This window comes from Rhincodon typus, chromosome 24, assembly GCF_021869965.1.
Source record: "Rhincodon typus isolate 14 chromosome 24, sRhiTyp1.1, whole genome shotgun sequence".
NCBI lineage: Eukaryota > Metazoa > Chordata > Chondrichthyes > Orectolobiformes > Rhincodontidae > Rhincodon > Rhincodon typus.
This window is the reverse complement of record NC_063355.1, coordinates 34,223,061-34,237,794: the sequence shown is the minus strand read 5'-3', so window position 1 is coordinate 34,237,794 and position 14,734 is coordinate 34,223,061. Positions and strand designations below refer to the sequence as shown.

The 14,734-nt window shown below is 38.7% G+C and overlaps 1 protein-coding gene across 1 annotated transcript in view; it reads left to right on the top strand.

Annotated features, from left to right (window-relative positions):
- LOC109920806 (rabphilin-3A-like) overlaps window positions 1–12,571 on the top strand; it is a 220,963-nt gene extending 208,392 nt beyond the window's left edge. Inside the window, exon 19 of the mRNA XM_048611789.1 lies at window positions 6,622–12,571. Within this exon, the coding sequence (XP_048467746.1) occupies window positions 6,622–6,752 (131 nt within the window). The 3' untranslated portion in view covers window positions 6,753–12,571. The remainder of the gene's footprint in view (window positions 1–6,621) is intronic.
- Window positions 12,572–14,734: the final 2,163 nt, after the last annotated feature.

Sequence of the window (14,734 nt, the reverse complement as noted above, 5' to 3'; positions counted from 1 at the left end):
CAGGAAACAACCACGACTATTTATTGTATTTATTCCTCTGTTCTCTCTAATTTCCAGTTAGGACACATTTTTCTCATGTTCCCATGCATGCAATTTACTGACCATCCAACGAGTCATCTAGGAAGAAATGATTTTCTCACAACTGCTCATGTGGCCCATTGTATTCAGGCAGTTATGATAGTATTTTTTTTTCTTGGCTAGACATGTATTTGGCACATTCGAAAACCCATCACCATGTTAAGAATCTTCAAAACAGGCTGCAGAAAAAGATCTACACACCAGAATGATTGCTGTTTCTCATTAATAAGCATACACTTTCTCCTTGTAGGGAGACATTCAGACTTATTTACGTTCAAAGAGCTTAGGTGAAGACTGACAGGTTAAGGCTTAGGAGCACTAACTGTGCAGACTGCAGCTGGAGTTCAGCTCATTAAAACAAGGTCTTGATTAGGCCATTATTTCTTGTTCAGTTTGCAACCTAATCATTGCAGCTTCAATTCAACAGTGATCTGAGGCTGAGTGGAAAGAATTATAATTCTCAGTGAGAAGTTTATCTCTTCAGGTCTAATAACCTAATTAATCCATTCAACATCCAATCCCTGTCCGCAAAAGATAAGCGTGGTTTGTGCACACAGTAAGTGCTCAGTAGAAGCAGATACTTGTCATGACTAGCTTAGGAATCATTATGTGACACAAAGCAGCCTCCCACTTTTGAAGCGGAGAAAACATGGGCTGACTCACATGGCATTAAACTCCAGAACCATGGCAGAAGATTTAGTTTGTGTAAGCAGAGTAGACACTACTCGTAAGACAGGAGAGTCATTTCTACCGTCCTCCTGTCACAGCATGTTCACACATCATATTCTGTTGAGTGGTGATGCCATCAGTTAGAGAAGCAGAGCCTACAACAATAGTCACAGACTCTAAATATGAATGTGTACTATTATACAAATCTACAAAATGCTGCTTACATAAAATCACCACCCAAGACTTAAAATATCTTCATTTGCATTTTCTTCAAGTAGGCTGAGAGACTACATTGTGCCAGATGATCAAACTTGAAACCAAATATATATGCAACATAATCCTTTTTTGTGTTAGTCGTGGTCAGATAAATAAATACAATTAATTTTTCCTCCAATTTATTTAACCCATTTGAATGGGCAGGATGATTGGTAGTCCAGGAGAATTAGGGATGGGCCTGACGTGGGAATCTCGCTACTTGCTATTGGATTGCCAGTTGGGCTTATTAATGAGTCACTTGACATAAATTAATATTGAGTCCATCAGAGTTCAGTAGTGGCTCAAGAATTAAACAAAACTCTTCCATGCCTCCTGAGGGTCATCCAGCATACTCCATTGGGTTTGTCTACGACTGTGGCAGGGGAAGGGTCCTTGCTGTCAGGCCCTCAGTGGCCAATCGAAGGACCTGGCATTAGGAAGATGGGCTGGTGGAAAAAAAATAGTTGCCCTTGCCTTTGATTTTGCTACATCTGCTCAACCCCACAAAGCCTATCCCACTCCACTCAGGGTGGCACAAGCAGCAAAGCTGTAGCACCGCTGCCTCACGGCGCCAGGGACCTGGGTTCGATTCTAGTCTCGGGTGACCATCTGTGTGGAGTTTGCACATTCTCTGCGTGTCTGCGTGGGTTTCCTCCAGCTGCTCCAGACTCCCACAGTCCAAAGATGTGCAGGTTAGATGGATTGGCCATGTGAAATTGCCCGATAGTGTCCAGGAATGTGCAGACTTGGTGGATTAGCCATGGTAAATAGGATGGGGGAGTGGGTTTGGTGGGATGCTGTTCGGAGGGTCAATGCAGTCTCAATAGGCCAAATGCCTCTATGATTTACTCACCTATGTCTGGTCAGCTGCTCTTAGGGTCAAATTTCTGTCCAACTGGGGCTTGATCTTATGGGAGGCCCAGCACTGACTATTAAATGTCTTAACAGACTTAAATTGCATTGGGTCTTTCCACAGATTGAATGTGGGGCTCTGATCGATTCTCAAATTGATGGCCGTATTTGACCTTGTGGGAGGCCCAGCACTAACCAGTTAAATGTCCAGATAGACATAAATTATGTTGGGTCTGTCCACAGATGGGACGTGGGGCTCCAATCGATTCGCAAACTGATGGATAGGGGGAGGAGGCATTGAGTCTCAAGAATTAAATCCTGGCCACAGTCTCCATTGATCTTTTATCTTCTAGCAGTCTATGGATTGCTCAATAGGGGCCAAAACCTTTACAGGCTTCTAGCAGACACATGCACTGTGCCAGATGATTCATTATGACATTCCAAGTGTCAATGTGAATGTGAACCCCAGAGATAAGGTAGGTCCAATAAACTTCCAGATGGCCAATCTGTTTACCATCTAGCATGCAGATAACTAACCTGAACTCATTGTCTATTCTACACAGCCCAGTCCAACATGCAAACCAACCTTCCTTCCATTGAATTAGTCTGTACTTCCCGCTGCCTTGGGAAAGCAACCAATGTCATCAGAGACCCCTCCTACCCTGGTTATATGCTCTTTCACCCTCTTCCATTGAACCAAAGTACAAAAGTTTGAATACATGTGCCAAGAGATTCAAGAACAGTTTCTTTCTCACTGTTATCAGACTTTTGAACAGACCTGTCAAATATTAAAGTTGATGTCTCTCTGTGCTTTCTCTGTAGCTGTAACACTATATTCTGCATTCTGTTCTATTACCCCTACGTACTCACGTTTGGTATGATCTACCTGAATTGCACGCAAAACAATACTTTTGACTGTATCTCAGTCTGTATGACAATAATGAATCAAATCAAACAGTGATCTATTTTGAGCCCATTCATTGTCTATACTGTACTTGAAGCATTCTGGGAATTAATAACTTTTATTACTTCATTATTTCTATATCAGAAAATAAGGATGAGGAGCAGAATGGCCATTCAGTTCCTCAATTCTGTCTCACCATTCAGTTAGGTATTGGCTGAACTGACCCAGGCCTCAACTCCTCTTCCATGCGAGCTGTTCGTAGCCCTCCATTTCCTGATATTTCAAATACATAACCATCTTCTCTTTAAATGCTTTGTGATCTGCCTCCACAACTCTCTGGGTACAGAATTCCAAACATTCATTACTTTCTCAGAGAAGAAATTCCTTTGCATCTCAGTTTTAAATGAGACTCCCCTTATTCTGTTATACGATTTACCAGGACATTGGTCCCAGCATGGTTCAATGAAGCCTGTCCCAACAAAACTGCTGTCTCTCTTCCCAGTGCCCATGAATCAAAACCCATTTCTCCCACAGCAATCTCTATGCTGTGCATTTATCTGTCAAATCTCATTTACCCTATGCCAATTTGCACATGGCTCAGTTACTATTTCAGAGATTATTACTTTTGTGATTCTGTTTTCTAATTTAGCCGAGCTGCTCCTTACCCCTCAGCAGAACCTCTTTCTGTTACTTACCTATATCATTGGTACCTATGAGGGCAAACAACGACTGTACCTTTCCCCTCCCACTCCAAGTTCCTCTCCAGCACTGAAAAGATATCCTTAACCTTGGCATGAGAAAGACAATAGGATTCAGGATTCTGTCTTTGCTGCAGAGAACCTATCGTTACATAGCCACGAGACACATCTGTAAAATAATAGCTAAAACCTTAACCATCTGAGAATATACCAAATCCTAACCAATGTATATATGTGAATACAACTTGGGCCTTTTATGATAGGACAGCTCAAATCACATGTGCTTCATTTAGGTTCTTGGGCAAAGATATTTAACTGAGACACACAGACTGCTGTGAAATTGAACTTGCTCTTCCAAGATACTCAGTGACAGGTTGTTCTCAGCTTGACTCTCCAACCTTGCAATTACTCCCCACTTTTGTCTGTTATTCCTCAGATGAGTGAGCCAGAAGCCCATTGTTGAAATTTTTTTAACCAAAAAGGAACTTGCATCTAACACTGGTAAACCTAATATCCCCATCTGGATGAAATTGATCTATGGTCACCCCCTCATGGGAAATGCACTTTTTTAATATCTGTAGAGAAAAGCAAACACATAGTTGAATCGGACAAATCGTTTTCCCCTGTATAAATCTGCAGAGCTGTATAGATGAGGGTGAACAGAGACCATGGCAGAAGAATTATTGAGTTGTGATGTACATGATACCCAATTTCCATTTACCTTTATCTTCTAGATATTGGAACCCAATAAAAAGTAATAAAATCACATATTGGAATGGTAGTACTGGCTGCCTGGGAGATTTTAAGATATTTCGGTTTAGATGGAATCTATGTAATGATCTTGTGAGCTCAGATGTATTCTGCATATCTTTATGCCATATATTTATAACTCATCCATTGTCAGTACTTTATTGCTTCATCGTTGAGCTGACTAGTATATGGAATATATATGGAATGTAAAACCAAATGGACAAAAGCCACAGGATAAAATATCAAAAGTTAGAAGTAAAAACTACAAAAGTTGGAAATTCAAAATGGGTAGCAAGTCTTACTATCTGAAAGTGTGGAACTTTATCAGATGTAGTGTGGTTAGGCTGGAGTAGAGAATTGTAGAGAACTGCCAAATTCAACCTAAGGAGCCATCCAAGGAAACAAAAAGAAAGTGGAAAAATAAGTAGAGGTTAAAAGCTCAGATTTAGACATTACTCTCACGGTCAGGTAATTGGTTTATTTTGATATATTTACACAAATGTATAAAAACCTGTCATTTGTTCGTACTTTGGGCCCTTTTCTTTGTAGGCTAAAAGAATATGTCCACACATTGAATAGTTTTCCGTTAGGAAAGTGATATGCTTTCTAAGATGGTTTTTTTGTATTTCAGTCATGATGAGTGCAAGGTGAAAAGCTTTCACTTCCAGTCTCCTTTTAGTAATGTCTATGTTCTGTACTACCTAGCAATTATTAGATTTTTAAATTCTGGAATAAAGTGTAAAGTTCATGCACTAGTTTATGTCAAATGAGACAGGATGTGAGAGGAAATATTTGAAAGATAAAGACAAGAAGAGGAAAAATATCTAATATTCTACCATAATGTATTTGGAGTGAACAAAAAATGGAATGATACATGTTGAGAAAATCAGCGAGAAATGTGGGAAAAAGTTAAAAATTAGTCCTGGCCCCATCTCCCTCAGCAATAGCTTTCTACCTTTGGCTTTGAGACAGATGGATGATCAGAAATTTATATCCACAGAAGCTGTATCTGTGAAAAAAAATGACATCAACACCAATTTTTCCAGTAAAGTCATTAATTAAGATTGTTAAAGTCAAGCTGATTATTTAACTTTTCAGGCACTACTATTCGGCCTTTAAAATGCTGACAAGGAATTCAGGGCACATAAGATTCAACACTACATCCATTTCCATTTAATCTAGTGAGCTTTTCATTGAACAAGTAATGCTGTTTAAATCATGGAACCTGATCAAACAGATTAGTCTCAGCTTTTCATGATGTTAATCCTATTATAGCTACTAAAGCTCTGTTTTAATTACAAGAATCAAGTAGTTCACTAAAAAGGATTATGGTTCCTCCTAATAACTTCTTCAAATACATACTGTTTGATTGAATAAGAAAGACAGCTTGGGTGATTTGGTCTTCCTTTAATTTGTACTCCACATATGCTTATTTCCAATGTGGAAACTCAGATGAAAAGGGAGCAGAACCCCATGAAGCCAGGTCACCAATCCATCTGCTTCATGCACCTTTTCTGAGGGTTTCTCTGGCAAGTTTTTGCCTGGAATAGGCAGAAAAATGAAAATCAGATGTACCGAGTGATATCACCAGGCATCCTCTGGATCACTAGCTGGTAATAGCATGAGAAATGCACTGAAGATTCTGAGAAGTTGGCAGGCAGGAGATTTTCAGAGGATTCAGTTAGATCAAATATCAAAGCTGGAGCCTGTCTGGATGCTGCTTTTGTACAATAGCAGAAAGTCTTGAAGCTGGCAGCGTTTACAGGTAGACAATACTTCTGGCCCTATTTATTTCCCCTTTCTTTGGAAGCAGCCAATTTCCAAAGGATATTGCTGTACTGGGACAGAACTAGAGCTAAGTTGGTGACTAACCTGCTGCACATTTTCAATATTCTCTGTTTGTTTTTATTTCCTGTTAAACTAATTGTCTGTTATCATTTTACATCCTAATATAAGAAAACCAATTTAGTGGTCCAGCCATCAACCTGGATGAGATCAGTTCCTGAATTGCATCTGTGCCACAGCAGAATCCATTTACTCAATGTAAAAACACCTTACATTATATAGCACCTTTAATGTATTAACATTTTTAGGAAGCTTAAAGTTTGATTTGGAAACCTGAATTGAGCAAAATCTATTTTCTTTTAAACAAGGACTAATCTTATGAAAAGTTTATATATCTTCTCGAATCATTGGTGTCAGTGACCACACAGTTTAGAATACAGGCAAATTTACACAGTTGGGTAGTCCAATACATAAACAGGGTTTGTCATTTCTTCAGGCATAGTATTGGATAGAAATACAGTACGTTTAATTAGGATACCAATGGCTTTATCTCCCTTGTCCAGTGTCTTTGTTATTTGATACTTTTAGGCTATTAGTGTATAATATCATTTTTTTTTCTCTCTGTAACAGGCAGTATCATAATGGGCATTAACGCTAAAGGTGACTGTTTAAAGCACTGGTACGAGTGCCTGAAGAACAAGGATAAAAAGATTGAACGCTGGCATACTCTCTACAATGCAAATCCCATTCCCAGTGACTGATCTACGTTCTTACCAGAGCCTACGTTCAGTTTGTGCCATCAAATTTGGTCACTTCCCTCCTCCTCTGTCCATCTCATTCTCTTTCATTTGAAAATACTTTGATGAGAGGACACTATTTCTGTGAAAAGTGTTTCATCAACATTTGTCTTTTGTTTACGTACAAACTGTATACTACAATCGTCTTGGAACACATCACTGCACCGTACATGCGAAACATCACTGTGAGAAAAATGGTGCATGATCATTCTGATATTACTTCTTCTCCTCACCTCCTTAAAGGTTCCCAAACAATATCCTGGGAAGACCTGGTCACATTAAACTAAGACCTGGGTTTGCATCTCTTTACTTTCTAGAAGCACTTGGCCTTTCTTTGACAAACGGTATCCAATTAGACCCAGCTGAACTAATCATTGTGATGGAGGAACATGCAGTTTCCTCAATATTGTGGCACTGGCCGATTACCAGGTTCTAGATAGTGGGGTGCATGAGGGCCAATAAACAGGGGTCCAGGGCTCTAGCAAGCCACTGTGCCCTGGGCTGGGACCAGGAACATAACCAGGACCCATGATTTCTCTTCCTTTCCCTGTATTTTACAGTGGGTATTCTGTACCAGGGCAGGTGATCAGCTGAAACCTGCATGCAACAACCATCAACTCCAACCCCCATATCTTTTATGATGAATCTTTGTGCTGATTTATACTCACCAGACTTGTCCAAGAGTTCAAATGCAGTGGAATCTGGATCTTGGGGCAGACTGTGGATCCATAGGTTTCCTACCGTTTAAAATTGCACTTCTCAGCTTCTACCACAGTAAGAAATTTTTTGAGTCCTGGTCTGGGGCTTTCTGGATATGTTTGTCTTTTAGGATTTTGGCAGATCCCTACAGTTTAGAAAAGAATTGTAATCTGAGAAGACTGACAACATTACTTTCCTTTCCATTTTAACCTGTTTCAGTTCTCCAACTTTTTTTTTGCAACAGTAAACTGTCAATACCAATGTCCATCTCCTCAATCAACATGAACCTCTGTTGCATCACTAGACCTACAAGTGGCTGCTTCAAATGACTTGCATTTCCAAGGAATAGGGCAGGGTCAGTAACAAGCACAGCACTAGATGCAAGTAATGCCACATCATACTTCTGCCATAGTAAAGGATGCAGAATTTCCTGACCATTGTCTCTAATGGAAAAGCAATTTGATCTAAAATGATTAAAGTCCTGTAATTGCTTAAAAGGCAATTGCGTCAATCTCTTTGACAGTGAACTTTAAGCTCTAAAATACGTCCAACCCAAATTTTTACCTAGATCAATAGGTTTATTAAAAATATTTTGAGCATAAAGATGGAGTCATCTAGTACTTTAGAATGTTCTAACCCTATGCGATAGAGAATCATTAGCTTCCAAAAATGGGTATTTCCATTGTAGCATTGAACTCAATGTTTGACCTACTTTTTAGGAGAAACAGCATAGAGGAGAGAATTTAAAGGCAAAATATATGATGCCGAAGTGCTTAAAGTTGTAAAGGGAAATCTCTGGATGCTTCTTGGTCTCTTTGCCATTGCAATATTTATTTGTTAGAGGGAAAAGGGGGTAACCATTTTATAAAGAAAATCCTCTCACCTAACACCATCAATGCCAAGGGTTGCCCTCAGCATTTTATTCCTATTCGTGCCACCACTGAATGCAAGGTCATAACATGAATGGGAAGAAGTTCTAAATTAATAATCTGCTATCAGGCTGCATCTAACCCATTTGCAATAAAACACAAAACAGGAACAAAAAATACACAAGACAAGAGAGATGAAAGAGTTATCTTTTTATAAGTTTGAGGTAATTCTGTAGAATAAGGGTCATTTATGAATGATTTACAGACAGTGTAAATGAATCGCTACAATGATTTAATTTTTAAAATGGGCATGGGGAAAGATTCCAAAGTAAAAAGGAAATTCTGGAGGACTTGGTTGTATAAGAAGACTATCATTAGAAAAGGCTTTTTTTAACCTATGCTTTAGGTGCTGCATCATCCACAATTTCCGCACTTTTGATCATAGTTTTAATTAAAACTATTATCAATTAATTTAGGATGACATTAGGAGATCCTAAATATTATTTTAATGCTCTAAATTATAGGGAGTATCCAATGCTGATTGCTAGTGGCTCATCTTTCTGAGGTACTGGGAGGATTTCTTGTACTTACCTTATGTAGAGCTTCTGTCTGAGAGACAGGAGAAGAATGTAGGTGGAAAAAAAAAACTGTTCAAACAACTTCTGAAACAAAATTTAGCAACTTTCAGCATTTGAGACAACAGACAATACTTCACCCTTGAAGAGAATGCCTGACTGGATGAATTATCTGTCTTCTACACAGATGTTGCCTGAACTATTGTGTTTCCAACATTTGCAGTTTCTGTTTCAGAATTCCTGCATAGACATAATTTTTTTTTGTCCACACATCCTCTGTTTAATGAAGCCACATATTTCCAAATTTTTAATTATCTTCTCAATCTATCTGTACCTCTGTTACCTTGCAATTAAAGAGGTCACCAATAAAAGGAGTTAACAAGGAAAGGAGGATCAAATATTCACTGAATGACAGCATAATCTTAAATGATTTTTAACAGTACTGACCAATCATAGTCTCCATTGTCTTCTCACTATTTAGCTATCTATCTTTCTTAATTCCAAAGAGAATGACCTCATCCATCCCCACATTAAAATCCAACAGTACAGTTTGACCTGCTCTCTGGCTCTATCAGTAACCTTTGCAACAATTTAGACCTGCCTAGAGAAAGAAAGATTAAACAAGGGGACTTTGGTTACCATGTGCTCTCACCTTTGGAACCTGGGTATAAAATCGCTCCTGACTAATGCATGAAAACAACTGCTTTTTCTTTCTCCCTGCTGGCCATTAAGGTCCTAATTGAAATTAATTGGGTGTGGTCATGGAATGATAAACTGTTATGTTGGTTTGCAAAACAAAAATTTGTTCATAATTTATGTGGATGTCTTGCTCAAGAGGAAAACTGCATCCTTGTGTGGAAAATGGAATTACATATTGAAGGTTTTCTGAATCTAGAAGATATAGAACCAACTTGTTGGTGTAGAGTGGGGGCAGTGTTAATCTAGCTCATCCTGAATGTGCCATGTATGGGCTTAATATGAATGCTTACTGCTAAAATGATAAAAGTGCTTCAATTCATAACTCTTGCAAACATCGTGTAATGGAAACAAAACTCATCTCCTGCACCCACCACCCAGCAAATGCAAGAAAATTTACAACAGCAATATTGTGCATTTTGCACCATAAATATACTGAAGAATTCCAAGGTGCTCAACAAGAATGTGATCAAATAAAATTTGACACCAATGAAAAGGTTAGACAATGTAACATTTTGAGAAATAACTTGGGTGGTGAAGAGAGTAGCAAAGAGATTTATGGTGGGAATTTCAGGCAACAAAAGCCAATGGCAATCAGAATAACTTTCCTGTTCCTGGATGATTGATTTGGAAAACTTAATTTCATGTTTTCCTGGGGCAATGCAAGTACATTAGTTGGTGTAGAATTATTGGCTGTGCTTTGTTGCAGACAAATTATAAATGGCACAAATGTCAAGCATTAACTGTTTAATAAGCACAATGAGATCACAATAGTATTGCAACAGGAGACACAAAACCATATCTGCCAGTGCATGAATCTCTCCAGAGCACCTTACTGAACTGAATTTTTTTCATTCTCTCTGTTCTATGTATGCTAACTGTCACCTAATTCCCAAATCTTCATTAAATGGCCAGGAAGGAGGTTTAGAAGAAAGAAGATACTTGGTATGAAAACTTCCCATAAGCAACTGTTGTGTTCAGGAGCTTATCAATCAAATAATAATTGTCTTCCAGTTATTTTTTTTTTCAATTCTATCTCAACCAATGTGAGACGGATGATTCTGGAGTTAGGTATTCATTCAGACACTCCTGCCCATTCTATGAAGCTTAGCACAGAATCTGAAGAGTCAGCATGGAGAAACAAATTGCATTGTAATGATTTTGTACGTCTAGATGTCTTGAACTCTTTGTAAATAGGTTATGATACAGTATTTAATCAAATATGATAGTGGCATCTAGTAACAGAACATCAGTAGGTCACTGACCATTACTTCCTACAGTATTAATAGGTCATCTATTTTGGGCAGCTTTGATGCCTTTCTGTGGTGCTTCATTGGAATGCCAAATATCCATGTCAGATATGTTAATTTTCAATTATGTTTCCACCTGAGACTTACACTTAACTGCATTAACAGATATGCTAAAACTAAGTAATTTCACCTGTCTGATTTTGTAACTATTGTGTAAGATATAATCTAGAGAAGCACACCTTTACAGATTCTTGACAGACAAATTTGGCACATTTAACAATACAGTATTACAAGATTTAACAGTTAATTTAGAATCTCATCTCATTGTCTTAATATAATCTGAATGCTGAATTTTCAGAACTTTACATTTTCAATCTTTGAATTTGAAATGTTATCTTTAATTCTTTTCTTAATTGTGGCTTTTTAGCTATTATTCCAAGCTTCCACCTCCGCAGCAGAATATTAGAATACTATAGCACATCATTGAGGTTCAACAGCATGATAGTAACTAAAACAGCATTCAGTCAAATGGAGTGTTGAATTCCTCCATTACCAAATACTTACATGTAGAAATCATAAGGCATATCATGGATTCATTAAATCTTATTGAAACTCATCAATATTTCATAGGTGGTAGAGACGTTTTGAGATTTCACATTTTTTAATATATCACGGGATATGGGTATCGCTAGCTGCCCATCCCTAATGCCCCTGATAAAGTATTAGTGAAACACCTGGTTGAACCACTGTAAATACATATGGTGCAGGGTGCTGATATCTCACAGAGTCACACTGACACTTGCTGAGGTTTTATAAAACCACACAGTAGTTCACTGAGATTCCATGGATTACCATTGAATCTTTCTAAAACTTCCCAAAATATAAGACAGTACGTAACATCATGCACATTTGGCAATGTGATATTATTGTAATTAGTTCCCTTATAACAGATGCATGGGTCAGAATACTCTACTTCTTGTTATCAAACCTTTGCAAAACATCTTCCACATGATTCTGGAGAAGGACATCAAAACAGTCAGGAAGAAAATGGCTATCTTTAACAGCAGAATGGAAATCAGACATTAATTTTAATCCTTACTTGTCATTGTCCTAATACACAAAGTGCTTTATCCTTTATGTTTGAAATAGTTTATAATAATCATGTATCATTATCTGATCTCTGTCTATGCTTCTGTCCACCTATCTGTAATCTACTTGCTGCTATGAGTTTAGGCAGTGCATGTTGCTATATAGCAGTCAGTTCAGAAAACAACCTATATTTGGGGCTCTTATGGAGTTGAGTCATTCAAGAGCAACAATGATAGGATCTAATTTAATGCTAATATCCAGAAAAAATTAAAATGTCTCTTTTGTGTGCTTCTGGGTAAAAGAAAAATCCACCAACACTGAAGATGGTCAGTAATACAGTTGGTCCAGCCCGAGCTCTGTTTATAAATAGCATGTGATATCTTTTTAATCAGCATGTTCAAACTGGTTACCTAGGAAGCTGCATGCTGTTTTGCAGTGGATATACATTCAACTGGATATAAGAAACCAAAACTTGATTTTGTATTGAGGTGCCTGCAATATTTAGGCTGTCTTCCAGTGCATGCAGATATAAGCTGTGAACCACTTTGTCCTGATGTTGCCTGTAAAGTGATACAACACACAATCCTGTCTTGCTCTAAGCTAACACAATAAAAAAGATGGTGCAGGTGATGGACAGTAGTATGGCTTTGGTGGTAGTGGGTTTTTATGCTGTGTTGATATACCTACACGCTCCCTCACGGAGAACGTGGGAACTAACTTTGCCTTTAAGATTTCATGCAAAATTAAGGCAATCTTACCCCTTTCCTTCCTGAATTATAATAATGAGGACTGAAGCCTGGTGGGTGCACAGGGGGGTGACAAGGCCTGCCTCCAGAGACCTCAGCAGTGGGTAAAACCCCATTGCGTGCAACGAGGTTTGTATCGTGGCTGCAAACAATTCACAAGTTCTTATTGTATTCCTACAATTCAAAACATGCAAATGATAAACTGTGTAAAAACAGGCAGGTGAAATTACCCAGCAATCATCAGTTCAGCCACCATTTTTGTCCTCTGACAAGCGGGTGCCATGTTGCATACAGGCAGCTTCCTATCTCAGGCGTTTACCCCAGTTGTTGACTCATTCCTTTGATCCCCATCTGCACTTTGCTTTTGGCTCTTGTCTGCAGATGACACTGGGAAAAGTCTGAGCTCAGTTTCCAATTAGAAAAATTACAGTCACCCACCGGCAACTATGCCGATGGGCCTGTTGGCGCAATTCGCGCTACTTTGGAATGGCCATAGGTAAAGGGTAATGATTTATCTTCTTCTGAAGACAGTCAATTCATAAAAAACAATAATACACTTTTAAAAAGTGGGCAGATAAAAATAGATTGCAGTTATATGGAGGAGGCTCAACATCTATGAAGTCTCTGGAAGGGAACAAAGGGCAGGGTGTTCTGAAGAAGGGTCACTGGATCCGAATTCTTGACTCTGTTTTCTCTCCATAGATGCTGCCAGACCTGCTGAGTTTCTCCAGCTATTTCTATCTTTATTTCTGATTTCCACCATCCGCAGTTCTTTGCTTTCAGGAAAGGGCAGGGGATGGAATTGAAGAGAGAGACACTATGGAATAAAGTGTACATAAAAGAAAACGGACAGGAGAAATAAGACTGGAGAGACAATAAAAATTTGGATAGAAGCTCTGAAGTATTTTGCTAAAGAATGTTCAAAAATAAGAATTCCAGATAAATGAGAAGGGTAACTGGAATCAGGTTCCTTAAATGAAGGATTATCCTCAAAGAATAAGATATGAATTTATAACTGTAAATGATAAGCTGAATTTATTTACTACTCTTAATACATTTAGTAAAACATTTCAAGGTACTTTATAGCAGCGTTATCAAACAAAGTTGAATACTGAGCCACAGAAAGAAATATTAGGAAAATGGCTAAAATGTTGGTCAAAGAAGTAAGCTTAAAGGAGTGTTTTAAAAGAAGAGACCAATAACTAGACAGAAAAGTCACAGCCCCAGGCATTTAAAAAGCCACCAGGGCCAAAAGTTCTTGTGGTACAGTAGTAGTGTCCTGTGGGCCAGGAATCCTGGGTTCAAGTGCCACTTTCTCGGGCAGGATGGAGGGAGGGTGGTGTTGGAATGTAATAACATCTCTGAACAGGGTTGATTAGCAAATATATCCACCAGTGCCTTTCAAGACTTAATCTCAGTGCAGACATGAATGAAACATGGACCAAAGAGCTGAACTCAAGTGGTAATACGCTGTTGACATCAAGGCAGTATTTAACTGGGTATGGCATCAAGGAGTCCTAGAAAAAATAGTCAATGGTAGTTAGGTAAACTCCCCACTTGTTGGAATCATACTAAACACAAGGGAAGAGGTTGTAGTTGTTCGTCAATCAGTCTAGATCCTGGGACATCATTGCAGGAGTTTCTCAGACTAGTGTCCGAGGGAAAACCATCTTCAGCTGCTTCAGCAATGATCTTCCATCCATCGTAAGGTCACTGCTGAGTTCCATTGTGCTGGAAGTGCAATGAAAAAGAAAATGGTTGTGAAAACACCCAGAGTGGGTAGGGGTAAGCTTCTCGACTTGCATAAGTGAGGACCACCAATGTGAGAGCTCCTAAAGAGAAACAACATTACACAGTCCCATGCAATGTACAAGACACAGACCTATGGGGTTTGTAATCCCTACATATCCTAATGCATTGGCTGCATGTGTGCTGTACAGCTCCCAGCCTCAGGCATTGCTGACCACCTCATTCATACCCATATCTTTGAACTCAGAGGCCAGGGAAAGAATACAGATGTTG